The sequence below is a fragment of the Chanos chanos genome, chromosome 3, assembly GCF_902362185.1.
Source record: "Chanos chanos chromosome 3, fChaCha1.1, whole genome shotgun sequence".
NCBI classification, from domain to species: domain Eukaryota; kingdom Metazoa; phylum Chordata; class Actinopteri; order Gonorynchiformes; family Chanidae; genus Chanos; species Chanos chanos.
The window spans coordinates 53,795,563-53,823,062 of record NC_044497.1 but is presented as its reverse complement, the minus strand read 5'-3'; the positions used below and the strand labels follow the sequence as shown (position 1 = coordinate 53,823,062).

General features: G+C 41.9%; 5 protein-coding genes across 5 annotated transcripts in view; 2 read left to right on the top strand and 3 right to left on the bottom strand.

The window, feature by feature from the left end:
* clip1b (CAP-GLY domain containing linker protein 1b) overlaps positions 1-10,471 on the bottom strand; it is a 19,569-nt gene extending 9,098 nt beyond the window's left edge. Inside the window, exons 1-12 of the mRNA XM_030768063.1 lie at positions 10,384-10,471; positions 9,435-9,982; positions 9,159-9,283; positions 8,856-9,057; positions 8,514-8,711; positions 8,218-8,321; positions 7,569-7,629; positions 6,138-6,242; positions 5,325-5,456; positions 4,708-4,824; positions 3,909-4,157; positions 2,272-2,346 (exon numbers count right to left, since the gene is read on the bottom strand). Of these exons, the coding sequence (XP_030623923.1) occupies positions 2,272-2,346; positions 3,909-4,157; positions 4,708-4,824; positions 5,325-5,456; positions 6,138-6,242; positions 7,569-7,629; positions 8,218-8,321; positions 8,514-8,711; positions 8,856-9,057; positions 9,159-9,283; positions 9,435-9,982; positions 10,384-10,471 (2,004 nt within the window). The remainder of the gene's footprint in view (positions 1-2,271; positions 2,347-3,908; positions 4,158-4,707; positions 4,825-5,324; positions 5,457-6,137; positions 6,243-7,568; positions 7,630-8,217; positions 8,322-8,513; positions 8,712-8,855; positions 9,058-9,158; positions 9,284-9,434; positions 9,983-10,383) is intronic.
* Positions 10,472-13,342: 2,871 nt separating this feature from the next.
* LOC115807189 (hydroxycarboxylic acid receptor 2-like) lies at positions 13,343-14,443 on the bottom strand. Its single transcript, XM_030768062.1, has one exon. It carries the CDS (start codon positions 14,441-14,443, stop codon positions 13,343-13,345), a length of 1,101 nt encoding a protein of 366 aa, XP_030623922.1.
* Positions 14,444-15,359: 916 nt separating this feature from the next.
* Positions 15,360-19,441, bottom strand: denr (density-regulated protein). The gene is made up of 8 exons (XM_030768654.1): positions 19,316-19,441; positions 18,091-18,206; positions 17,712-17,731; positions 17,396-17,480; positions 17,166-17,246; positions 16,712-16,828; positions 15,846-15,985; positions 15,360-15,677 (listed from the first exon to the last, which is right to left on the bottom strand). The coding sequence occupies exons 2-8, from the start codon at positions 18,194-18,196 to the stop codon at positions 15,633-15,635; spliced, it is 594 nt and encodes a 197-aa protein (XP_030624514.1). The 5' UTR covers positions 18,197-18,206; positions 19,316-19,441; the 3' UTR covers positions 15,360-15,632.
* A 1,422-nt stretch (positions 19,442-20,863) lies between these two features.
* On the top strand, positions 20,864-25,564 carry ccdc62 (coiled-coil domain containing 62). The gene is made up of 10 exons (XM_030768061.1): positions 20,864-21,032; positions 21,191-21,357; positions 21,706-21,807; positions 22,124-22,295; positions 22,624-22,725; positions 23,201-23,289; positions 23,865-23,965; positions 24,777-24,912; positions 25,078-25,302; positions 25,491-25,564. The coding sequence occupies exons 1-10, from the start codon at positions 20,864-20,866 to the stop codon at positions 25,530-25,532; spliced, it is 1,305 nt and encodes a 434-aa protein (XP_030623921.1). The 3' UTR covers positions 25,533-25,564.
* A 1,463-nt stretch (positions 25,565-27,027) lies between these two features.
* hip1r (huntingtin interacting protein 1 related) overlaps positions 27,028-27,500 on the top strand; it is an 18,465-nt gene continuing 17,992 nt past the window's right edge. Inside the window, exon 1 of the mRNA XM_030768060.1 lies at positions 27,028-27,111. Coding sequence (XP_030623920.1) covers positions 27,028-27,111 — 84 coding nt within the window. The remainder of the gene's footprint in view (positions 27,112-27,500) is intronic.

Below are 27,500 nucleotides of genomic sequence, written 5' to 3'. Positions count from 1 at the left end.
TTCTCTTACTTAATGCACATTACTGTTGTTGTCTGCACTTCCACACCCACTTTATGTATACTGATGTCTCATATGGTCTGTATATTGCTTGTATTTCATGTACTCTGGTCTGTAAATAACATGTACATTGTCTGTATATGCCTGTAGTACTAGAGAGACACCGTCGGCCGGAACCAAATTCCTTGCGTGTGTTAACATACTTGGCCGATAAATCTGATTCTGATTCTGATCATTCGCACCACAGACACTTCACCAGGTGCACCAGGTCCACCGACCTTTCGACCTTTTACAGAGTCACAAAGCATTTCGTTTTTATCTGTATAACTCGGTTAAAAGGGACCTAGTAACAGCAGAAAAAAAAAACTGACAACTACATTCTGGTGTCTACGAAATGACCTCTCTATCAGTGTACATCGAGATGTTATCTGTGTATAAGTGAATCACCACTGTTAACTGCTCGCTGTTCACTACTCATCTTTTACGGGCACCGCTGAATCCGATTACAGCGTCACCCCAGATCAGACACAGAACTCCCGGATCATCCAGCCGACCACAACATCACCAAATAATTAAACAAATGTAAAAAAAAAAAAAATAAAATCATTTTTAGCTGCAGCAACTCCACAAGGGTCATTTTCTAAAATGCTCTTTCCACAGATTTATGAAAAATTGATTCCACTAAGCTAAGCAACATTTGTGTCACATCGATAAGCCTCTTACAGACTGCAACATGGTTGCACTGGTCTGTTCGTTAAAAATGTAGCAAAGCATGGCTCCTTAGATACACACTTGTAAATTAAACAGATACTTCTGGTCCAGAACGACCAAAATTGATAGATAAACGGTATGACCAGACATTTTCAAAAACACAACACCAACAAAAGTTCAGAAAAAAGTACGTCGTTCTGCTGTGACTTTAAACTAACTCTGTTGCTTGGTAACTGAGTTTGGACTTAATCTGATATGTAATGATTTAATTTTTTTTGAACTGAGATTTAAATTGTTCTCATAAGAATGTTTTGACTGAAGATCTGTCTGGTGTTAAGCCTGCACTGCAGTGGCCTTGTCTAAGTGTTGGATTGATTTAGCATGATTCAGGTGTCATTTTAACAGATGGCTGTTGGTCCAGTTGTCATTTTAACAGATGGCTGTTGGTCCAGCTGTAGTTTCAATGGATGTGTGTTTAGGCTGCGTGGAAGTGCGAATAAAGACTGGACAGTCCATACTGAAGAATTTTATCCACAGCTGTGAGGATTCCAATGCAGTGGAGACTTGGATACATATAGAAATATATCACCCCAGTCAGTCTTTGGGGCAGTGGGTCATAGTACCCTGGGACTAGGGGCTGGAGGTGCTTTGGAACAGAACCTGTGTCTGCGTTTTCAGTGGTAGCACAGAGCTCCAAGACAAATGTCTTTTCTTTAAATGCAGTTGTGACTCGTTGCCAGTGAATCTGTTTGACGATGTCATGTTTCTTTGCTGTTCGGCAGTCCGGTGGCTGTGCTATTTTTACAGCTCTTATCACAAACACTCTGTCAGGTGAAGTGGGTTGTTTACACACTGCAGCTCGAATAACTGTACCCTGCTTTAAAGAGCTCTCAAAATGCATCACTTCTGCTTCTAAAACTGCCTGCTCACACCACAGACTGAAGTTTGTGGTTAAACTGAATCAGGGCTGTCAGTCTGTTCAGCCATGCATCTCAAAAGACTGCACAGACATAACAATTAAGGAACAGGTGCCTCTGACCACGAGTTTTCACCTTTTAACCCTGCTAAGAAAAAGAGAAACCAGCTCCCAAAGTCAGCACATCTGTGCGTGATCTTAAGAATGCTGAAATGATGACTGATTAATTCACTGAAGGACCACACCTGTATGGAGAGACCTGCGTTCTGTTTACTTCACGTCTCTCATCCACCCAAGTGTTTCCATCACACATTGGACCAGTGGGATTTGATGTAATCTGCTCTTTTCCATAATATCACATGTGATTTCAGAACGCTGTTGCCAGAACACCTTTTAAACTTCCGCTGAACTTCCTGATGTTTTAGCATTCATCCCTAGTCCATAATATTTTTAAAGAAAATTTTGAAAAATATTTTTAGCAATCTGCTGTGGAAAGGCAGTATAACCTTACCTAAACCGCTCTGCGAATGTATAGAAAACACAGTAGACGGTGACTTGTTTGGGCTCTTGCCTGGTGTTTTAAACAGAGGTGCCTGTGTATCTTTAGCTACAGGCTTTTTGTCAGGAAACACTCATCTGCTCCCTACCTGTTTCTTCAGCGCAGCGTGCTCTTTAGTCAGCTGCTCCAGAGCCTGGGCTGTCTCCTTGGCCGACTCTGCCATCTGTAGGGAAAAAGACGAGTCATGTGACCGCTGCTATGACAACAGAGTCCGACGGCAAACAAACTGAAAAGATACAAATCTCTGACTGAAGTTGTTCATACAGACTCTATTGAAAGAAATGCGATTAGACGCACTTACTTAACATAACCGATGTGACAAATTTGAATTTGGTGCTCTCTCTCCTATCTTCCTAACGTACAGGGTAAAATATTTCAGTCCTTCTTGTTAATCTAACAATATTTTTTTTTTTTACTAATTTAAAGCTGTGAGGGGGCAGGTCCTATATTTCAACAGACTGCAACATTAACAATAAAACCTGCGACGAAATTTTAGAAAATAAAAAAAAGAAGTAACAAAGAGAGGCGGTTTGTGTGTGTGTGTGTGTGTGTGTGTGTGTGCGTGCGTGGGGCAAGGGGGGGTTGTTAGTGATCAAGTACCATGTGCTCAGAAAATGCATTACTGGGGAGGGTGTCTAACTGGGTGACAAGCAGTGACTAGATGACTCTCTTTAGACATTGCTCCCAGGGCGGATTAAATGGAAGCCTTGTACTGAATGGCCAATGCAAGCATTGTACTGACAAACCAGCTCTGCTTGTGTCTTCACTGTCTCCCGATGGTGTATGGGAGACTAGAGCCCTTCAGCATTTTCACATGCTGTCTACTGGACGTCACTCACTTTTCCCCTCTTCCACAAAGGGACAGAAGTTGTTTTTCTCTGCATTAAGCGCGACCTGTCTCTTTAAGAAACTAACAGTTGGATCCGGTTCTCAAGGGTTCCTCTTCTTCTTTCAGTGCCTTCTTTTTGAATGGCTTTTTCAGACCGCTCCGTCGTGGTTCCGCATTCCGTGGCCATACTCACATTCTTTCTCCTGAACCTGTCGAAAATCCCTCTTTTCTTTCCCTTAACTCTATGCTTCACTGGACCGTCATTCTCTGTTTGGAATATCCATGGCCAAAAAGACACTGAGTGAATGAGGTGAGTGAAAAGGTGTGAACAGGACTTTGATTATTTTATGAGATTAATAGACAAAACTCTCTCCCTCATAACCCAACAGTCAGAAGGTTCTGTCTGCCTGTAGTAAGTTTGTCTCGCTCCTCGTGAAAATCCTTAATTTCTCCTCTCCTGAGAGTGTGAGTGTCAGGGAACCTCACCCCAGTGTCTGAGTGAAGTTGGTAAAATTCTTTGGAAGTTATCCTCTCTTCTGAGAACTTGTCCTCCTTTGAATTGTTGGGACTTCCAGAAAATTCTACACTGAGTGTCAGTTTCACTAAAACAATTCACCGCAGACTGACAGAATGTGTTTAGGTGAACGCTAGGCCAAGAAAAGTTAGGTGAGAGAGATGAAGATCTACCAGAAGACAAACATTAAAGAAAAGAGCTCGTTACGGTTATTAGGAATGTGTTCCAAAAAGAGTAAATCGCTATTTCTCCTAATGGTCCTGGGCGGCACACAGTATTAGAAACACAAACGTCCATGTTCCTGAGCGTCCAACCAATCGGATCATTTGGCACCAGCTGAAAAGCCCCTCCTGAAGGGTCTGAACATCCAGCGACGTCTTACCTGGGCTTTGTCTTTGTAAGGCTGCAGCTCCGCCACCTGCCGTTCGAGGATTCCGGTTCTTTCTCTAGCCTTGTCCAGCTCTCCCTCCGCCTGCCGCACTCTGTCTCGAAGCTCCTCCACTTCCTTTTTGTGGTCCTCGTGGAGAACCTTCTCCTGCTGTTTCAGGGCGGTCACGTCCCTCTCCAGCGTCGCTTTGTCTGCACGCAGCTGCTCGACTTTCGCCTCGTCTGCCGCCGCGGTCTTCTCCATCTCTGTAAGGACATACACAGCGCGTCCTCTGTGAGCTCACACGAGTTCATGAGGACACCTTTGATCCCTTCAGTGTCATATTTAAATAGGCTCCCGCTCTTTTATCAGGGAGACCTGTATTACCTCAGTAAGTGGTTTTTAATCTGATGCTAAATGCAAAACCATTTCTGTACGGTTACACGTTTTTTTTTTTTTATTATTATTCTCGGAGTAATATAAAAAGCTGATATAGCGACCAATAGTTCAGTTTTAGCCATATATTGGCTTACCTTGTACGGTTAGTGTCATCTTTTCATTTTCTTCAGAACTTCTTTCGAGTTTTTGCCTCTATAAGTAGAAGCAAATGAAATATAATTAGCACCTTGGATATGCTACCTTAGCAACCACAGCTGCCAGCTTTAACTGTCAACTGTGTTAACTAACAGATGATAAAGTTCACACAAACTGGATTTTTAATAAATAATAATAAAAAAAAAACTAAAACCAAATCAAATAAGCATAGGTGTTAGAATTACAATATATCCTTAATGTCAGACACTTTCGTTCCTACCAAGCTCTCCAGTTGCTGCTGAAGAGTAGATTTCTCCAATTCAAAAGAGTTTAGCTTCTGCTGCAGGGCAAAAAGTTCCTTCTGTCTGGCCTCCAGCTCCGTGCTGAGTTCTCTGATCTGCAGGAACGAGAAGAAAAGACACACACAAAACTACAGTCATCTGTTACGGCTGAGACTGTCTCATCACACACGCCAAACACACCATTCAACTCCAAACAGCCAACCTGACAGCAATAACCACAGCAAATAGTTACTCCAGCCTTATCTGCACATCTCCTGATGAAAGCCATTGGATTGCTGCTGTGATTACGTACAGAAACCAAGGCACAAACAAATAGACTTCCTATTCACCTAAAAAGTTCGTCAACTTAAAATTCTAAAGCGACTGACTTAACATTTTTTTTTTTACAGCTTTGTGGATTATAGTAAACTTTTGTACTCGAATAAATTAAACGTTTGGCCTCAGATTTTGAGTTGAGTTTACTGTGAGGTAAGCTGACTTCGAATTTTAAACTGGGAGGCTGGGGACAGAGAGAGAGAAAGAGAGAGAGAAAGAGAGAGAGAGAGAGAGAGAGAGACAGAGAGAACCATGTGCACGGTTAAGAGAGATATCTCACCTTGTTCTCATGTAGAGGAGGTGAGGTAGATTCAGGTCCCTCCGTCTTCTTACAGGACTTGAGCTGCGACTGCAGCCCAGCCACCTCCCTCTCCAACTCCATGATCCGGGATCTCTCTGACACTGTGGCCACCTACAGCACATCAGCACCGGCTTCAGCAACACTTTACAAACACTGGAAAACATAAACCCTGCCAATACACAGCACAGGCAGCACACACAAGAGCATACTCTACTTCATATTATAAGAGATACGTCAAACCAGTTCGTTAATGCGTTGTCTATTCCTGTTTTTTTCTATGATTCATTGTGCTTGTCTCATATTCAGTGTTTAAGTAAAGTACTTTACAAAACCTAAAGGTGTTCGTGAATCTTAAAAGCTCCATTCAAATTCGTAAACAGTGCACAAAGGCTAAGGTCACCTTAGCAAGCCTGGGAGCCAAACAAACAGTTACTAACTACACACAATAAGAGCAAGATTCTAAGTGGCTGATGACGGAGAGGTCCACATGGGTTTTGTTGGTCTTCATTTAAGCCCTCCTGTCCTGCAGAGGTCCTTTTAGAAACAGGCCAAAGAAGAAAAAAAAATATTTTGCAAGATCTTTTCGAAGGAACTTTCCCAACCTACCTCAAGCAACGGTCCATAATATAAATATGTGCACATACTGGTATATACAAAATGTTTCCCAGAAGTTCTGCTCGCATGAAAAACGTGTGGAAAAACGGCGCCAAGCCACGAGAGAAACCCCCTTTTGTCACCGACCCAATTTTGTCCAAGTGTGTTTTGTGGTCCCATAGCGCGAGATTGATTTACCCTAGTGTCTTCTAACTCCCTCTGGAGTTTGTCAGCTTTGGTCTTTTCAAAGAGAAGGCTCTGTTCAAGTTCCTTAATGTGAGCATGCTCCAGTTTGGTCTGCGTCTGTTAGTGGAGAGGAGAGGGAAAAAGAGAGAGAGGAGAAGAAGAAGAAGACACACCAATGCCGCTGTCACATGCGAAAGCTCAAAGCCAGAGGAAGGACGCGCTTTATCCAGAGACGTTTGACATCATCCTCTTTCATGAATGAGGGCTAAGAGAGGAGCCACAAACAGAGACAGAGAGAAACAGCCCGGCATGGCCCACAGAGGAAGCGGGGGGGGGGCACTTGTTGACAAGACTTGTGTCGGTGAGGGAAGCCAACGAAAGAAGAAAGATGACGGGGGAGAAAAGTGTGCAGATTTCTAATGAAAGAAGAAAAGCAAGGGGAAACAAATGGAAAGAGATGGAAAAGAGCGCTGCGTCGTGGAAGAACACGAGAACAAAAAAAAAAAACGACAGAGCGAAGGGACACGTAAAAGAACGAACGGTTTGGGAATGGACAGATGAATGAATGAGTGATGGAGCAAAAAAGCTTGGAAATTTAATCGAGCGAAACCTTAAATTTCCTTTTGAAGCATGAAGTGAAGACATGAATGGTGTGATGTTGTTAAGAATTTCTAGAAAGCGTGAGTCATAGGAAGCATGAAAACCTGCACAGCAAACGAAGGGAAAAAAAAACAAAAAAAACAAAACAAAACGAAAGAATCTTCCTCTTGATCCATAACTTTTCAAATAAAGTATCTTGAGGTCTTTGCAGTAAAGAGATTAGTCAAGCAGCAAACTCTCCACTGACTGAAATATATACAGCGATTCACAAGCAAACCTTCAGATTAAACTCAACTACATACAAATGGATGTGCATACGCATATACGTGAATGTAATGACAATTTTGACCAGAATCTTATGTCAGCAGCAGTGCTGGTAAAGGCTGTGTGTGCCGGTTGCATGAGAAATATAATTTGGTAAGTGATGTGTCAAGGCCTGATTCAGTCCAACCGCATTTTACAACTCAAACCGCAAGCCCTGTTCCACTAAAGTACCAAAGCTGTGATAAAAATCTAAAGGATATATTAAGTGAAGTTGTATACGAGTATGCCTGGGTTCTCTATTTCACAGGCTTTGGATGGTAGTGTTTATAGAGTTTGGAGAGTGTTTATTACATGGTAAATAAATACTTAATTACAATTCCAATGATAGTGACATTGTTTGATGCGAAGAAAACTATAGCAAAACTGTCCAAATACTCTTTTTGGGTAACAGTACAAATATCCAAGTACCTCACAGAGTGTAAATCTAAGCTACAAAGAACGAAAGAACAAAAGAGAGAGAGAGAGAGAGAGAGAGAGAGAGAGAGAGAGAGAGAGAGAGAGAGAGAATTTGTTATTCACCTCTAAGTCACCTTTGGCAATGTAAGCTTCTTCAACTCGGAACTGAAGGTCCTCTACTTTCCTGTGAGACAGAATACACAGTTTATTCTCTTTTCTACTGTATTACCTCTTCTTTATTTCAGGCTTATGTGTTGCAATTTGGATTTTCCTGAACTATTTCACCTCTGTTGAGCACCATGTCACTGAACTATTTATCTGGGTTATATTCATTTATCAGGTCTGATGTGTGCTGTGCTCCATATGTTCTAATTTAGGGTGTTTTCACTCTCGGACCTGCTCAGAATATTTTTCTTTTAATGCTGCGTTGTTTTGCTTAAGGTGCTAACATAACGCTGCTTCCAGCTTTACACGGAAATTCAGTCAAATTTAGGCGTAACTTTCAAAGCTGTGTTTGTTTTATGAATGTGTTGGCATTCTAAAGAACGCTGATATTACAAGCCTAAATTACAAGCAAACTGAAATCATGTTAAAAGAGATAGACAATATGGCCACATGGAGATCTGGTTTGCTCCTGATTTCCCTTTTGGAGGAGTCAACTCAGTTTATTTAAAGACAATCTCCATTTGGAAACAAAGCTATAAAAACTGCTCTGTTTTCAAACAAGCTCTACTCTGTCTCCACCTCCACCCTTTCCATAATCAGGTCTTACCTCTTCTCCTCCTCCAGCTGGTTCATCAGCTCCACCTTATCTCTGTCTGCAGTCTCCACCAGTCTACGCAACTGGTCCAACTTGGCTTCCATCTCAAGGGCATACTAGGAACAAACGCATAACATACTTCAACTTCCACAAATACTGACAAGGGACATTACAAAAAAGAAAGAACTTTATAACATCTAGACTTACTGTTAAGTTTGATTCAACTTTCAATTACACTCTTCAATATAAAACATGTAGAGAATAGGGAAATTCTACTGTAAAGAACAGGTATAGGTTTGACCACTCACCTGCTCTTGGCCTTGTCTAAGCAGGGCCAGCTCTTGCTGCACCTCTCCTGCCTGGCTTGTCACCTTGGCGACCTCCGTCCTCTCCAGGTCTCGCTCCGCCAGCAACTGCTCTATGTGCTGCTGTTTCTCCTTCAGAGCCTCCTGCAGCGCAGTGGTGCCTGAAATCTTCCTGGCGTATCGAGAAGACGTTTCCGTGAGCTGCGCAAGAGAGACGGGGACAAACACGCTGAGGCGCTCCAAAGAGGAAAAGAACGAATAAAATGCTGGATTACGGACGTGTCATTCCGAAGAGGTTTCGCGCACTTTCGTTACTCAAACGATGAAGCACAGTCGAAGTCTTACCAGCCCAGCTCGACTGGGTTTTCCGCCCACAGAGGAGGTCACCGAGCTCAGTGAACTGATGGAGGACGCACTGGGACTGTGCTTCATGGTCGACTTACGCCTGGAGCTTTTGGACTTTGCCGGAGTCGTGGACGGGAATCCAATGCGTGTGACCTTGTGCGTCGGGGCAAACAGGCCATACTTGGGCAGACACTGGAAATACCTGCACAGAATGTAAAAATAAACATGAAAACCCTATGGCAACCAATCACCGCCCAAAAACAAACCGCAAAACCCTCGGTGCCCTAATAGTGACATATTTACCTCGTTCCAGCCACAGCCCCATCGTTTTTGCCGAGCGGCTCGTCCAGCTCCACTCCGCACCATTCTCCTTTGGCGAAATCCGTCTCACCAAGAAAACGGACGACGCCTGCCTTGGTCCCACCAACCTGAGGACAACAGTTCCAGAGCTTTGGAAATTTTCAGTCAATAAACACCTGACAGAATTTGTTAGAATGTCCTCGTCGGCACTGGCAGGCTCTCGGGCGGGCATGCAGCTGCAACAATTAAATAAGTAAATCAATAAATAAGGCATCCTACCAGCACACGGTCTCCGAGCTTCAGTTCTCGTTTTCCCTTCTTGGCTGAGTCGGTCTCCGACAGGTTGGAGACCGACTCGCTGGCTACCGCGGTCAGGTTTGTAGGCGCCTTGGCGGCAGTGGAAGCGTCGGCAGCATTGTTGGCAGTGGCGGTAGGGGCAGCGACACTAGGGGCAGTGACATTAGGGCAGTTCTGACCTGTGGGGGCAGTGGAGCCGGCAGCCGACGAGACAGGAGCTGCCTGCGCTCCGTTGGCCTCCTGTTCCGCGACGGGGGTCCGGGAAAGTTTGGAGGGCCGGGTGAAAATTCCTCGCAGGTCTTCGCACTGGAAGTACCGCACGCCGGCAACAGAGCCATCGTTCTTGCCAATCGGTTCATCCAGAACAATCCCGGCCCACTGGCCTGGTGCAAACTGCGTGCCTCCTAGAAATTGCACATACCCTGGCTTGTTTCCATTGACCCACACCCTCTCGCCCACGTGGAAGTCTGTCACTAGCTCTTGAGCAACAGAGGTGCCAGCGTTGGGGGATGTTGCAGGCTTTGGGCCAGCTACGGAGGCAGAAAACGAACAATAAGTGGCAAAGGTACTTTCTCCCTGAAATACAATGAGCTGCTAGGGAAACTGCTAGATAGTCATAAAACCAACAGCCTTATCTATGTCCTAATTCAACATGGGGACATTCCACGAGGCAGGATTTATCACTTGCTTGTTGCGTTCAGAGACTTGGTCCAAAAAGTCAACACTGGCCAACAGTACGGCAGCGAAGTCAAATTCGAACTGGACTGTACTGTTATACGACCGAGAAATCCTACTTCACAGAATACCATCTTGACTGAACCAGACGAGACTATTCCATTACTGAGTGTCTGTAATAACTCCTGCAGTAATTAACTCTTTGTCACTTAGGAAGATAACACACCACTTACATGTCTGAGGGTATAACTCTTACCGGAGGTAGGAGAGGTCTTGGTTGGCACCCCCGCCGGCCTGCCAATCTTGCTGGGCGGCTTAAGCCCACTGGGCTTCCCTGTGCTCATGGTTCTTTGTTTCGTGAATGTTCGGTCTTATAGTGGAGTGGGGGGAGGGCAAGCCTCTCCCCACCTATGACCTAGATCCGCTCCACTTCAGTAAACTACGTAAACGAAACAGAGAGAAGAATAACAGGATAAGAGGAATAACGGGATAAAATCTCAATATAACTGTCAAAATATTTAACGCTGATTTAGGCAAAAGCCAGTGAGCCAGTTACAGAGGCAGCAGTGACAAAGTCCTGTTATTTGTGGTAACACTGAACAAGAATGAAGGCTACATGTGCAGAATGAAAACCGTAATTATAGGAATCACTATATACTTTTCAGTTGTGTAAGCAAAACAATGAGCTGGATGTCAGATAATGACAAATGATGTTTTAATGATGTGCAGGACTGTCTCAGAGCTAAACATATTGTCAATGATAGAGTGATGACAAATACTTTTAAAAATTACATTGTTGACTGACAAGAACGAAAACAGCAGTGCATTCGTTTTTTGCATTGTCTGGCTTCATTCTCAAACAATGCCCTTTACAGCCATTTTCTGAGGCAGCAATACAACCAGCCTCCTTGCTCAACTGTAGGAGTCCAGGGTGAATGGCGAGTCTTACCGTTATATTCAAATGAACCATTTTTAAATTGTGATTCCACTAATTAGCTAGCTGACTGTTGAATCAGATGCGCTGGTGGTGTGCGAAAACTGAAAAAGTCTGCACACCACATATATCCCTCGGATTTCTAAAGCTCGATTTGAGAGACCCTGACAGAAAATATTTAGAGGTACCCCCTAATACGCATACGGGAATGCGGTTCCCACTGGCCCGTACTTAGGAACAGTAACTGGATGTTGCAGATTATTGTTTCGCCCTGACAAACAGACTCAAGCTTGCGTGTTCATCAAGTGCTTTAAATAGATTAGAGTGAAAGATGTGAAGAAACACGTCTGGCTGACAGTTGAATTTTGATGGTAAATCACTGCACACAGGTGTTACCTCCAACTTTAGCTTGCGGTATCGAGAGCAGGTTATTCTTAGGTTATATAGATAGCACACAGAAGCTGACTAAGTGAAAATATGTTGTCCAACATGACTTGTTAACGTGGCACAGTAAAAAAAACTTGCAAACGAATCGCCCAAAGTTAATACTATTACCGCGTTGATCAAAATGAAATTGCGACACAGACCAGCTGGCTGGCCAAGTGAAAGGTAGGGTTTCTGAACATTTTAACCCTAACTACGTCAACTTTTGACAGGGCGAATTAACTAGCCTAGCTAGCGAGCTTTCAAGCTTGCATCTTCTATTCTTGACTGTTCTACTCTTATTGTGTTCTTCATATCGTTATCATGCCGTGGATAACGGTAAACATATGAGCCCCGTCATTTAAAATCCTTTCTTTCTTTCTTGTAACTCTAGCAACGAACGGCAATGACATGCCCTTTCTTACCAGGTAAATAGCTATACATAGCCAGGTCGCTAACGGTAACCTAGCCGTCTGAGGCAAGTCGCTCTCCTTGGCTGGCAACTGCTGGTAGCTATGGCTACGAACCCTCCCTTCATCCAAGAGCTAGCTAACCTTGCTATCTCGGTTAGCTGCTTCTTCATGCGATAAAATGAGCTTGCCAGTTCAGTTTAGCCATATCGATTCGATCGTGTTATTTCAATAAGTTGTCGTTTCTTACCTTGACTGTATCGCTACACATGAAGACATGAGCAAAGTGAATGTTTACACAGACACTCCCAATGCGTTCCGTTAGTTTTCGTGTACAGTGGGTGGCGCTCAGTTCTTCCCAAATGATACCCAATGACGTACTGTTCCCAACTATTTAGCATCAGTTTATGTTGGCCATGCCCATGGATATAAGGAGGGGATGCTTCATTAGGTTTTAGGATGGGACAAATATTAAGCCCTGTTACTGCAACACGAGTTATAATATTAAAAAGCTGATAACTGTGCCCGATATCAGAGCATTTCAAGATCTAAATCTTCATTGTAGCACTCTCCATTAGTGCACTATTACACTATGCTCTTTTGTTAAAAATAAAATCTTGCACTTCTATGCACTTCCATCTATGGCAAAAATCTTTTGTCGGTGCACCTCTTGACACGCGCTGAGATTCTATGAATAGTAATAATAATATCTGTGTTTTCATGATGTATGAGCTTCATGAAATATAGTATCTTTACACTCCAAGTCATGACACCTTTAGATAGCTACCACACAATTACATTTTAATATCATTGCATAAGCAGAGTATATTCAAAATGTATGTGCAGTTGTGTAATATCTCTTCACGAATATGTTTCGCTGATTGATTACATAACGAGAGTAGGAGAAAACACACATGTAGTTGTATAATGTCTTATCAGAAGAAAAAGAGGAGAATTATGTTTTAACAGACGGAAAATTATCTGCTAATGATCAGATTGAAGAAAGGTATGAAAATATATACATTTTTTGTACTTTTACAATTTGTTTGTATGACCGCAGGAATAATTTCAACAGACATTATTGTGACAGATGAAAGTAGGCTAGGTGTTTTAGTTCAGTTAAAGCAAATGCACTGACAAAACGTGGAGGGAATTGTAAAGCATTTCAACTTCAGAACAATTCTGAATGGAGATGGTAGAGCATGATTGAATAAATGATTGTGGACATGGCTGTAAATACAACAATTCCTTGGCTTTGGTCACATTGGTAATGTTATGAAATCTGAAGATCCCACAGGAAATTGCTTATGAGTGTATATCTTATAGACATGTAATAAACATTCACACCAACCTCTTGATTTTATACCATGGACAATATATATATATATATATATATATGAAGTATGTTTCAAATAACTACTCTGTGAAGAATACAGATTAACCTAACATCAAAAACCACCTGATTCTGTGCCCACACTTCTATTTCTGTCAGTGTGTGGTGTATCCTCATCTGTTTTTCTCCCTAGGAGTCTCTGAAAGAGTTTCTGGAAGGTTCCACTGAATGCAGGACTAGAGAAATAATACACCAGAGGGTTCAGCACACTGTTGAAATACGTAAAACAGACAGAGGTATAGAAAGCCAGGTTGGCCTCGCGGAAATAAGAGCACTCATTGTACCAAGCTTTCAGTACCCACACCGCCACGCGAGAAATCGTGCTGGGAAAGAAGCAGGTGATGAAGACCAGAGCAACGGCGAACACAAACTGCACAGCCCTTTTGATTTTGCCCTGAGTGTCCACGGTCTTGCTCTTCAGCTGCCACGAGATGCATGTCGTGCAGAAAATGACGATGCTGGTTGGCAAGAAGAACTGGATAACATAGAAGGCGTTGTGCCAGTTGGAAAGCGGATTGCTCCCCATGCATATGTTGAAGCTTTCGCACTGAGTGCGGTTATTGCGGAAAAAGAAATGCTCTTCTGTGAGTAGGTACGCGGTCATGGCTACGATGAGACACCACAGACCACAGGAGACCCACAGAGCGTAACTGAGCCCCATGCGGTTGATACGGTTCAGCGGATGGACGATCTTCAGGTAGCGGTCCACCGCCACTGCTGTGAGGAAGAAGATGCCAGCTGCCCGATTGGCCGCCAGGAGGAAGAGTAAAATACGGCAGAGGGCGTCCCCGTAAATCCAGTTTTTGCCTCTCCGGTAGTAATCGGCTCGAAAGGGCAAACAAAAGAGCACCACAGAGTCAGCCACTGCCAAGTGAGTGAGATAAATGGAATTGGGCCTCCAGGCGTCCATGTAGAAGATGAACATGGAGAGGGCCACGAAGTTCCCAAGAAGGCCGAACATGAACTCCAGAACCAGGATTGGAGGTAGGACCTGATCCAGTATGGGCGATTCGAAAGCACAGCATGTGGTGTTTTCCATGGCGACGATCCAGCAACGAGCCCGACGGACGTCCAGGAACCTGAGGTGTGACAAGCCGGCTGTGTGGACTTGCGTGCGGCAGTTAGATTTCAGGAAGGGACGGCGCTGTTTGCGCATATGTAAATTGTTTTACAGTACATTTCTTCATGTAAATTAAGCCTCAGGTGTGATCTAAAGGGATTAGATATTCTCCTGTGAGGAGGCTTTGAGCAAATACAGGATCCAGTTTCTCCAAACCTGGGGACCAGCCCATAATTAAAATTATTATGCTTATTGTATTTTACACTAGGGCATATACAACACCACACTGGGGAAAAGATAACAGTCTAATACACAATCAACTGAAAGTGCAAACTCATGAGAACAGTTCACTGTTGATTTGTTCAGTGAGTATTTACCAACACTACCACATTTCATAAAATCTTACATTTTAATAAAGCTTTATGTATCAGAACAACGAAACTTGCTGAAATCAAATCAGAAATATGTCTTGAATGTAAAACAATCTCCAGTTAAATGTTCTACGTTCTGCGCAAGTGTTTTGACAATAGGCATGGTTAAGCCTAAAATTATTAGAGAGGCCATGCAAACTGTGCGGCATATCTACCAGACAACAAAGGGAATCGTTAGAAGGCAGTCAGTCAGTCAGTCGCTCGGTCATATAAACTCCTGTCTCGCTCTCTTAAGTCACATTTGAAAAGACATTCAGATGAATTTTATTTTCAAGTAGGAGAGATGTTTATAGACCGTTAATGTCAGCAGTCCTTTGATAGCACTACAATTCATAGCACTTTACAAAGTGAAACAAAAAAGCCCTATTGAATCATTTGTTAACAGACAGCACAATTAGAGAACATTTCTGAGCCAATGAGAGTTTTGTTAATCTGCTTCATTGTTCCATTCAAAATGATAATGCGGGGGGGGGGGGGGTGTATATAAAGTAATAAAACGCTGCAAGTTCGCTTCAGTGAAAATGTAACAAATGCAATCTGATGTGGTAGAGTGTACATTAAAAGAAGGATTGTACGCCAAACACGCGAATTAGACCGAAATTTATTGGCCCACAGTTTGCTTGATGAAGTGTTTCAGATATTCACATCATACCAGACCTTTGGCAACCAATAGAGAAAAGCAGCTATCAAGAACTGAAAAAAAAAACTTTTTTTTGCCAAGGATGTGGCCAAGTCCAATGACTGGTGTACAGTAAATAAAATGGATATAAAATGATTTTTAATTTTAATGTGTACATTTGGCCAGGTTGCGGTGTCACGGCGCGTCCGTATCAATAAAAGTGCACATTGGGTATTCACTTCTTGACTTCTCCGAGGTCATCAATGCTGTCATCATCAACCTGAAAAAAATGACACAAGTCTTAATGCAGTGAACGCCACATGGTACTAGTTTTACACGCTACTCAGACAATCAACGGTTTGGCAATTTCCATAAAATAATGCAGTTTTTTGTTTTGTTTTTTTTCTTTGAAGGACACGATTTTAAAAAAGGCCATTTATTCAGTTACCTCAGGCCACTTCTCCTGAATAACGTCTATGATTTCGTCTGTAAAGTCCCCCTGAATGATGATTTCATCCTCCGCCGTCACCGAGGCACCGCAGGAGAATTTCTGAGCGAAGAATCTCTGAGCCTCTTTGAGGTCAATGTCTACACAGGACCGAAAAAAAAAAAAGAAAAGAAAAAGATACATATAGAACAAAATAAAACAGAATAGAATAGAATAGAATTGAATAGAATACCCTTATTGTCATTGCACATTGTTGTACAATGAAATATGCTGTGCAGCCCTTGAGACAGTACATTTAACATTCAACACGTGCACACACGCACACACACACGATAATAAATATGAAAATGAGAGATAATAAAAAAAAATAAATAAATAGGGAAAAAAAATTGGCGGCATATCAATAGCGACTGTTGTATGTTGTACCAATGCTATTGCATCACGTGAAAATATTATTGCGCTGTGCCAAAATTTACCACTGTATCAATTTCCTGTGTGGTGCCCAAATATTATTGCGCCTTATAAACATTATTGCGCGTTATATACAGATAATTTACAGATGTTATTGCATGTACTGTCATTGTATGGAAATACTAGTCCACTTGCTGCACCTTATAAACATTATGGCATGTTATATACAGATAATTTACAGATATTATGGCACATTGTCATTGTATGGGAATACTATTCTGTGTTGTGAAGTGTTATGATGATGTGTGTGTGTGTGTGTGTGTGTGTGTGAGATTGGGGAGTTTTGTTGAATTCAGTGATGGCTCTGGGGTAAAATATTACACATCTCCTCAGAGACGACAACAACGACCATAGTAGACTTGACAGTGATCTCTGGGGTTGGAAAAACAGCTTACCAAACGTAGCCAGACCACATACTCGTGTTACAAATTTCTTCTTGGCGCGTGGAATTTTTGCTATCGTTACTTTCTGGGGGACGGTCTTCTTTTTCTGTTTGATCTGACCTCTTCCACCTGAGGGAGAACAGCTCTCACTTAACATCCAGAAATTTGGTTTAAGGCTCACACAGTTCATCTACATCTGAATGGATTACACTGTGCTTGAAAGAATATCAAAGCATTAATAAAAATGCAAAAACAACTATATATTTATATATATATATATATATATATATATATATATATATATATATATATATCTTTCTTTCTGTCTCATACATTCATACATAAGTGAACGAAGACTCTGCTTCGGAAGCTACAGCTTTATATTGATCATACTAGTGTGACATACATCTCCATGGCGACTGATTCTGAATAAGAACATTCATAATGAACCGTCTTATTTCATCACCTCTCTTCTGCTTCTTCTTCTCCTCTTCCTCTCCGGCAGCCGGCGTCTCTCCACTTCCTGTTTCCTGCTTAGGTGCATTCTCTGTACTCACACACACACACACACAGGGTAAAGGAGGTTAGTTGAGGTCATTTTTACGGGGTGGTTTTTTGTGTGTAAAGAGGAGGAGTTGTCCTTTTGGCTCTGAGGAGGAGAACAGTAAATCAGGGCAGGAGAAAGAGTGAACGTACCAAGAGTCATTCTAGCAAACACATCCGGAAAGTTCTTCTCCAGCCACTGTTTGCATTTGGCTGGCTCAGGCATGTATTCGCAGTACTGCAAGACAAAACAGGAAAATGATGACGTTGTCAAGTTTCTCTATAATCCTATACATAACCAATTACAGTATACAGTCATTAGTGGCAAAAGCCAGGCACTTTGATCACTGAATACTCCATGCATTTCATTGGGAGAATGCTCTCTGTTGGCCAGTTTCTGGGTGGGCTTCAACTTAAATATTCTTGGTAGAGCATATTAGCTAAAACAATGAGGCTTATTCATACATACCTCAATGGGCAGGGAGCACACTGCAAAATAGAAAAATAATAAAATGTTTAGTTGAAAGCATCAGGAAATATCTTGGTTTTGCAAGCCCTTTTCTTTTCTTTTTTTTTTTAGTCAGTACATATTACAGAACTGCACTATTACAAGAACCACATTAGACCACTACTCAGTAAAGCCTGACAATCTCCATACACCTCAAAACATTGCTGATCTTTAAAAAAAAAACAAAACACAAACAATGTTTTGATCTTAGTCTTATTTAAATGAAGTGAGCATTTACAAGCTTATTTTGAGAAACATGTAGTTAGCAACATTGTCGAGATGTAGACAAAACATGAGAAATCAGCTGAAGGAAAGATATCAGCAGATGTAGATTCACTACCTCCACAGTACAGCACTTTCAATGGGTACTTAGCATCTGGATCAGCAGTCCCACGATCCACTTTATTCTCTGGTGAACCTGACTCTGCATTCTCAGTAGTAGCCATTGTGTAATGTCTGAACAAAGAAACAGGAGTTTAGTATTCAATAATCACCAAAAGTCCTGCCTTTGTCTTAGCTCCCAATTAAAAAGTCATTCTTATATATTCTTACTCTGTCCTCATTCATTGTTTGGTTCCATGTATGCTAAGCAAACAAAACAAAGTGATGCTGTTTCATTTGTATTCACGACACTAAATTAAACTGAGCACCTACCAAAAAGATCTCTCCTCTGGCCTTTAATAAATCTGCGAACGAGTCACAGTTGTATGTATTTATGTATTCAGTAGCCAAAACGAAATGCAACGGACACAAAACATCTAACATTTAACTGTAATGATAAAACAGGGTACCATGATTCACTAAAACAGCTGACTGCTATTTATGAAAGTGCTGCATCTTAGAATTAAAAACACACACACACACACACACACACACAATAGACTTGGCGACGCCTGGCAATATAATGCGAACAGACTTGGGTCCACTACTCTGTTTGAAGCGCACAGATGAAGCTTCAACAGACCGTAATTCTTGAACATAAATTTCACTCGAAACGACTCCGTGCTGATGAATCAACGGCGTGTTTGGGTTTAATCACACATAACGTTAGTAGGTGGCTTGACACCTACCAAGACCTCTCTTAAAATTATTTCTATACAAACCCAAATGAGGCCATCTATCTTCGAAGTGCAACTTGTAATCTTTCAGGCAGATATTCATACAACGTAACACGTCACATGTAATCAGAAATACAGGCCAGCTGTGAGAGTTGGTTCACTATCTCCAATTTGGACGAATCCAACGTTAGCTGGCTAAGTTCTATAGCTCTGTGGAAAGCGGGTTAGATTATAATGTTTCAGTAACACTCACTGTCCATCGTCATAGCAGACACCTTAAGGGGTCCGTTTAAAATGTCATCTAGCTTGGCTACTGACAAGACATCACGAACCAAGCTTGCACATGGCGTCTTAGCGGACCGTGTAACTGTTTGGCCAGTTAGCTGGCTAGTTAGCCGCCTTGTGTAGACAGTGAGACTTCTCCTCATTCATTAGCCGACGTAAGTTAGCTAGCAAGCTAAACTGTAAGCAAATGTACCACTGGCGAGATGACAAGATGATACATACCCTGTTAAGAAAATCTCAGTACAGTCTGCTTTTCAACAAAACCTTAAGCATTATTAGTTAAACTTTTTACAGAATTATTTAAATAGCTAGAAAGAGTTGCACAGCTATAAAGCACACCTCCAGTCTGATTTGCCTCTGGGTCCTCTAAACGCCTCCCTAAACCGACGCGGGCGGAGCACATATGGGTACTTAATTCATTGCCTGATTTAATATCAAGCAGTAATAAAATCAGCGCTTTTTAAGAAAACAACCTCGAAATGATTGAGTATTTTATATACCATAATGTAAAGACATTAGTGGAATTTAATTAAAATATATGGAATTTTGGTGTGTTAATATCAAGATACAATACAGGCATCTTCTTTGATGACAACAGTTTGCCCCGGTCTGCATCCATCACAACAAACTCTTTTGAATTCTGAAGATTTTCAGCCTTAGAGTTTAGAAGTTGTTCGTCATTAGTTAGTGTATGATTTATCAAGCAAACTGAGTGTGTAACAATAACCATTACTAAGACACGCATACTCACTTCCATCAAGGCTATTCGCGCATAAGGATGCATAACAAGTATCTGTAGTATATAAGTAAATCGAGTTTAGCTGAGGTGCTCTAGGGTCGATTCACTTTTTGTGTCATTTGTTATGCTGTTAGGTGTTAAGATAACCAACGTTCATCGGTCGAAGTCATCACTAACATACGACATGTTGATAACGTTTTGTACATCAATAATGAGCCGCAATGGACGACGAAAGAATGAAAAATGACTTTTTAACGTCTGGAAATACGTCTATCAGTTGTCTTCCGTCCAATACTGGAAATACTCATTTAAAAAGTAAGAATGCAGACCTGTATTTTTAAGTTAGACTATCATTTTTGTCACCCCATTTTGTTAAAGTTTCGTGATTTTGCAGTGTCTTGAGTCTCTCGTTTGATTTTTCAGGTTTTCAAAGTGAACCTTGGCACAGCACCCCAGTGAAAAAGGTATATACGCTATGTGTGTGGTTTCAAAGAATCGGTTATATGGGAATAAATCCTGTTGCGAATTAAGCCGTTTATCTCCAGTTTGAAATTATTTCCTTTGCCATGCTGCAAATTTATTTATTTATTTATTTTTCAGAATGCCCGAAGCCACATTGAAACCTCTGTGTTATCCTCAGTCAAACACACAAATGAAGTTTCGAGACAAGCAGCGACCAGTTCTCAGATACTATCTAAACCTACATCAGCTTTCTCTGTGTTACATGGTTACCAGGTAGGAGGTTTTGTAGGGAATAAAATTGTAAAGCCTCTGTTTGTGAATTATATCAAGTTTTGATACAGCTCAGTTATTGACTGCATCTATATCCACTTCTAATGGTACAGTGTGAAGCTATGAGCCAGTAATATTAAGGGTCCCGAAAGGTACCCAGTCACTGTTAAGAGCACGAATTTAATTTCCCCTTGCAATGTTTAATATCAATCCTTATGCTGTGGCAGTAGTCATACTGTAAGCAGGCCCGAGCTTTTGTTTGTTGTCAGTTGCAGATCCCAGAATGTGAGACAGAAAGCATGACGATACAGAAGCAGCGGCGGGAGCTGCAGCTCCTCATGGCAGAGCTGAAGGACCGTGATCAGGAGCTCAATGCCATGGCTGCAGCCCATCACAGGCAGTTACAGGCCTGGGAGCAGGACAGGCTGAGGGTGCTGACTCTGGAACAGAGGTGTGCCAGGCTCGAAGGTCAGAGATGATTACTAGGATGAAGATCTAAAATAGTGTTTGCTCAACATAACCTTCAGAAAAAAAAAAAATTAAGTCGTAAATTTTGAGAGCATGTGTATTGAGTATGTAAAAGGTTTTTTTTTTGTTTTGTTTTGTGGTTGAATGTGGTTTGACAGAGGAGCTGCAGAAGCGAAACGACGTGATCAGAGCTCTTTCTAAGAGAGTGAAGATGGTGGAGGTGAGAGAGAAGGACTGTCACAAAGAGCTCAGCTCCACCCAGCAGCAGCTGCAGGAACTCCGCCAGAAACAGCAGCGTGCCGGCCGAGAGCGACAGGACCTGGAGGTACCAGAGTAAAGCCTTCAAGATCGCTTTGTAGTTTTTCTACAGTGTGGCCATGCATGCACTGGACGTTAATTACTATTACTATTCATTATAATTTCACCTTGTCTCCTGGTTCTGTACCATCTTGTACAATTTTTATATCACTAGTTTTCTTAATATATGCATAAGTAATTGGACAGCACACATTTTTATAGTAACATATTCGGATATGAATGTACTGGAAAAGCGCTTTGATATTTGGTTCTAGCTAGTGACAGTGGGTAAATGAATGCGATGTTGTGTTGTGGAGTTAAAATGTGTGCGTGTGTGTGCGTGTGTGTGTGTGTGTGTGTGTGTTTTCTCTTACAGGAGAAGAGTCAGAACCTGAACTCCACCATTGTGACTCTGTCCTCCCAGGTTGGCCAGCTACAGGTGCGAGAGGAGGAGCTCAGCTCTATGCTTAAACTGAAGGTAACACACACACACACACACACACACTGCACACACACACACACACACACACACACACACACACACACACACACACACACACACCGCACACGGACACACACCATGCTCTACTGACCAGTCCAAGTTAAGGGTCTGCTTGTAGGTTTGCATTTGTATGTCATGTCTTATGTGTAGTTATTGTAGTTTGTTGTAGTTATAGTAGTTTGCATTTGTATGTCATGTCTTATGTGTAGTTACCTGGCTTAGAATCACAGTATTTGTGCATAAAGATTTTTTTTTTTTTCGTTGCTCACAATGTGACACCGAATTTAATTAGGACAAAGATGTGACCGAGGCCACCAATCACATTTTAGAGCTGTCTAGCCGTCTTCAGGAAGTGGAATCGTTGTTACAAGAGTCACGAACGCGAGAGAGCAAACTGCTGAGAGAGATGGGAGGACACAAACGATGCTTCAGGGAGGCCAGACATGAAAACACTCAACTCAAAGGTAAACCTAAAAGCGCTCGCTCTCCAGGCCGTCTTTCTCACGTCCTCTGTCTCCGGTCTCACACACACGTGTAGTGCCCTGCTTTATCCACCAGGGGTCACACTCACACATCTTACCCCATTATTAACACACTTAGTCACAGAAACGTGTATCTTTTCAGGATGTTGCTGATTTATCTGTGTTTTGATACTTACTTTACTGAATTTGCACAACAGATAAAAGCTTAGAGCCACGCTGCTATATAGGCGCTCTGTTTTAGGGAGCTTTATGAGTTGCTCTCGTGAATGATGTCGTTTAAACGCGTTGATTCTGTGACGCATTTGTGCAGATGACCTGCAGGAGAAAATGATTGAAAACAACATTCAGAGGGAAGACCTCATCCGTCTGAAACAGGAAAACCAGCTCCTGAGGAAGGAACTGACCTTATCAGGTACTGGAGTCACATAGCAAAGGCCTGCATTTCCCTCAGTTTCCACAATGAAGTACTAAGGCAACTGGTCAACACACCACATCTTACATATAGGAGTCATGTCTCTTTTCTTTCTTCAGGGGAATTATCCTTTTTCTCGTTCTGTCTCTCTCATTTCTTCTGCTCTTTCATATCATCCTTTATCTGACTGTATTTTTCTCTCTCTCTCTCAGTGTTGTTTTCGTGACAGTGTTTCTCTTCCCTAACGTTGGTCGTAATGTCTGTTTTTATAGTGAAGTGATGACGTTCATCATTTTTATCCTTGATTTCCAATCTAATGATCTAAAATAATAGTAACTGAATTATCATTCCTGACTTTTGCATGATTAAAAAAAAAGCCCTTGATTGTTTGTTTTTTTGCGGGGTTTTTTTAACAGTTAAAGTAAAATTGTGACATTGTTATAGTAACGTCGTTGTAATGTGTTGACATGCCCAGGAGAGGGCGAAAGCTGGAAGGATGAGCTGCTTGCCCTGGCTCGGTCGAAACAGGAGCGAGCAGACGCTGAACTTCACCTTCTGAGACAGGTGTGTTCCATTGTACTATAGATGTATCTCAAAAAACTCTTCCCTTCATTGGGCCAAACATCTGTAACCCTCACTAAGGGGTCCATTTCCTTCTGCACCACTGACTTATTCACTGTTTTTGAATGAGTGACTTTGCTCCTTTTCTCAGTGGTTATGATGACTATGGTTAAGTCAAGCTGTTGTCTGCAGTTGTGACTGGTCGTTTGTCTCCCGACATGAAGGGTTGGTCAGGTTTAACGACATTCCTTTAAAACTTCCCTCATTCTTCCTGACTGGCTCATTAGTGTATGTTTTGTTTAGTCACATTCTTCACTGGGACTCAAACTTTGATAAAAATCAGTTTTCGAACCTAAACTCTATCAGCCATCTAAAAATGAACATTGTTGTCCACTAGTCATGTCCTCTGTGCTGCTGCGTTTGAAGACATGAATGAAGTATATTTCCTGAATACTCCACATGAAAGCTGGAGTTTTGGTCTACCTTAAGAAATGTAATAAGATTTTGGGATGTGAATGTATGTGAGTGTGCGTATTAGAGTGAGAGAGACAAACTCAAAGAGTCACTTTGTTTATCAGGTGTGCGAGAAACAGCAGAATGACCTGCAGCTTCTGAAACTGAACCTGGAGAGTGCTAGAGAGGAACTCAAACAGCGTGAGAGCCAATCAGATCCTAAGAGGTAAAGGCCCACAATGCCTTGGATACGTCTATACAGAGCAGGTGGAACTAATTCATATATTATTTATTCACAGTAACTCATTTCTTTTAGCCAAGTTTATCGGATCCCAAAGAGTTTATAGCAGGAAACAGAAATCTGTATCTCAGATGTGGCCTTCTTAGGCTTTGCTGTGACTCCATTAATTTTTTTTCCCAAGTTGTGGGTTAGGTACCGTGAGCATTCTAGGATCACAAGCAGGAAATTTAGAGACAAACAATTGGATAGCTTGACTAATAACATACCTCTTCAAAAGACTTCTCCTTAAAGGCAGGTTTGTATGAAGTTTTGAGACCTGAGCCCAGACAATAGCAGGAAACCTCTCACGCCTCATGGTTACTCCCGTATGAGGAAGCAGTGTTGCTAGGCAACATGTACCCGACACACAGAATTGAACTTGCTAAGAGGAATGGGAGGGGGATGTTCAAGGAAACAATCAGTGGAAAAGTATATGATAGATGTATATTAGAACCAGTCCTGGCAGTTGTCATTTAGTTGTTGTTGTTCCAGTGACCGGTACAAAGCACTCTGGTGAGGGCTCTCCATCCACAACTCCAAAAGACTTCAAATGCCCGTGATATGAACACCATTCGGCAGAAAACCTGGAACCTTAGCCAGAGAGTGTCGGAGAACAGGGGCAGTCTTAACAAACAATTGTCGAGAAACTTTCTGCTCTGCTACGTAAATCATGTTAAAAAATAAATATATAATTAGAAACTGGGGCTCATAGTATGAATCAGTAACTTAGAGTAACCTTTGCATTACATTACATTAGTCAGGGGGATCTGGCTGGTCTCTACTTGGACTGCCTGAGCCCTTCCCAAGAGAGGAGCCCAGTGCGTCAGGACTTCAGTGCCTTAAGCATCACTTCCAACAGAGACCTGGAGGATCAGTTTTCAGCAGTGAACAGTGTGAGTCAACGTGTATCAGTCAGTGCATGTCCATCATAGCACTCACACACACAGTTTCCTCACATGTTTTGGGTTTTTTTTGTTTTTTTTTTTTAAATCTCAGGTCATACGCTGCTTCTCTATCTGTGTGAGGCATTGTTTTGTTGAACTGTTTCACCCTCACAGGGCATTCGTAGCTCATCCACGCGACGGCTGAAGCGGTTACTCGCGGAGTCTCAGGAGATGGTGGCCAGTCTGGAGCGTGCCTCCTCAAAGTCCGACAGCCCCGCACCCAGCCCCGCCCACAGCTGTGACTCTGTCAGCAACCTCAGCGGGGGCCGTAACCACGACAACTGCCCGACGGACTGTCAGCACCACTCCCAGGCCCCCGCCCATGGCCAGAGAGGCATGGTATGTCCCTTTGTGTGAGATTTGACACAAAATAATCAACATAATCCTTTTATTCCATTGAAACTGTTATCTATGGGTGACACAATCGACAAAAAGAATGGCATACGTTCATGAAAAGATTGGCCTTCAGCAGTAAAACTGTACCAGAAGATGTAACCGGAATATAACCCAAAACTTTTCTTTTCCAGAATGGTGACTCTCAGGCCAAGGACTTGGTTCCAGTAAGCTGACGATTGTTTGCCAGAACCGTTTGAAGGTGTTTGGAAACGTCACCAAAGATCTGATGGACTCTCTGAGGCTTTGACTCCGCTACTCGAAAGACTGTTTTTTTGGGGGATTTTTTTTGTAAATCTAAGCAGTGAATGAACTAGAAGGTCTATCTCAAGCCAGAACAGTACTCTGTCTCAATGTTTGATGCAGAAAATACATTGACACTCATGTTTTAAGAAACCAAACCTAATACAGTATTGAGGTAACTTCGGTCATGTTTTTAGGGATTTGTAATCTTGAAAATACCTGGAAGTGAAGTGTTTACTTTTAACAGATGTCATTTTTGAAAAAGCGATGTATTTTCATTACACGTTGTTTTGTAAAAAAAAAAAAAAAACACTTTATCGATGAATATAAATAAATGTAATGACTGTTTTAAATTGGGATAAAAAGAACCTTTTTAGTTACCATGCATGATGTACTACTGTTTTTTTAATAAGGTACTGATGGATTTCAGTGACTTGTGAATCGCTCTCTCCAGTGATAAACCAGTCTGGCAGGGCGTTTGAATGTTCCCTGTTGTTTTTGTCATTCCAGTTTCACTGTGATCAAACCTGTTTCATTGTCAAAGAGGGTGAACTATTTTGTTGCTTTGAGGAGTAGTTGCAGTCTTGGTGTTTCACCCTTTCTCACGTGGTGGTGTCTGTTAGAGATGTCATCTGGTTTTTTTTTATTCAGAATTCATTACCGGATCCTCAGGGCAACAGAATCAAAGTCAAGCCACTTTTGAAAGCCTTTAGCTTTCACAGTACTGGATATACAGCACAGCCCCCCCCCCCCCCCCCCCCCCCCTTAGATTTCACACATAATGAGTGTACAGTCATGAAGATTATGGCCCTTATATCTCTGTAAAAACTCTGTTTAACCATCCGGTTAAGCGACAGCCGGTGCCACGTATGCAAGAGTTTATGATTCATCTGTGTTTATTTATATTCTGAATGTCATAAAACATTGATATGTTTTATGGTGAGTTTGGGTTGTTTTACTTGGATTTTAAAATTTTAAATGTAAATTTCAGGTGTCTCTTAAACTAAAAGTAAAACTGCAGTGTTTTATAATGGATATCTGGATCATTCTAAATCTGTAAACCACGCACGTCTGCTTTAGCATAAGTGGAACATATATTTTCCCTCTTTACCTCACATCTCCTCAAATATCACTTCATACGCTCTTATTTTGTCAAAAAGCCCCTTCAGGCTTATTTCGTCTATTTGTGGCACTGAATGGATGTGCTTAGTCGTGTACGTGGGCTTTCATTGAGCCATGGATGTGATTAGGTTGAATACTAAAAGTAAGAACCTCCTACGGAATAGTCCATGCCCAGACGAGTTGACGTCGTATTCTCTTCTGACACGCACAGGTATCGAAACGTCTCGCTAGACGCGTAGCCTATGATTTAATAGGCTAATGCGCACAGGTATAATTTGGTAGTTTCAGTGGGGAAAAGAGAAGAGGATGGCATCTAAATCAAAGTCAGATAAAACGGATAAGTCTGAGAAACAGCTGGCCGCGGAAAAAGAGCAGTTCGTTAAACTTCAGGTAACATCATTTAACCTGTTCAAACTTTTAGACGTCACAACATAACAAAGTTAACTCTATCCTGACAAACTCTGTCACATTTTTATGTGTTTAAAGTGTGGAGCCACTGGTTGTTTCATTATAATGTATTAATGAGGCAATGGTAAAATGACATTCAACTATTCAATCGTGTTTTTTCGCGTTTTAACGTCTTCTTAAATATCTCTTTACATATACGCCTAAATGTATTAATTTTCGAGTATCTTCAAACTTGCACAGTTGTCATAGCCCTTTAGCTGAGGGGTTTCTTCCTCTGAAAATCATGTTTTCACCGTGTCGGTGAACATAGGCTACAGCGAATTACTTGTCCGCATGTCGGCATGACATCACGATAAGTTTTACGGTGACTC

Coding starts and splice junctions, on each gene's coding strand:
- LOC115807189 (XM_030768062.1), bottom strand. CDS start 14,443: ATGCGCAAACAGCGCCGTCCCTTCCTGAAATCTAACTGCCGCACGCAA.
- denr (XM_030768654.1), bottom strand. CDS start 18,196: ATGGCTACTACTGAGAATGCAGAGTCAGGTTCACCAGAGAATAAAGTG. Junction 17,247..17,395: donor GTTTGCTAGAATGACTCTTG/GTACGTTCACTC, acceptor GTGTGAGTACAG/AGAATGCACCTAAGCAGGAA. Junction 16,829..17,165: donor GAAGAAGAAGCAGAAGAGAG/GTGATGAAATAA, acceptor GTTCTCCCTCAG/GTGGAAGAGGTCAGATCAAA.
- ccdc62 (XM_030768061.1), top strand. CDS start 20,864: ATGACGATACAGAAGCAGCGGCGGGAGCTGCAGCTCCTCATGGCAGAG. Junction 22,726..23,200: donor GAAGGAACTGACCTTATCAG/GTACTGGAGTCA, acceptor TGACATGCCCAG/GAGAGGGCGAAAGCTGGAAG. Junction 25,303..25,490: donor CCCATGGCCAGAGAGGCATG/GTATGTCCCTTT, acceptor TTTCTTTTCCAG/AATGGTGACTCTCAGGCCAA.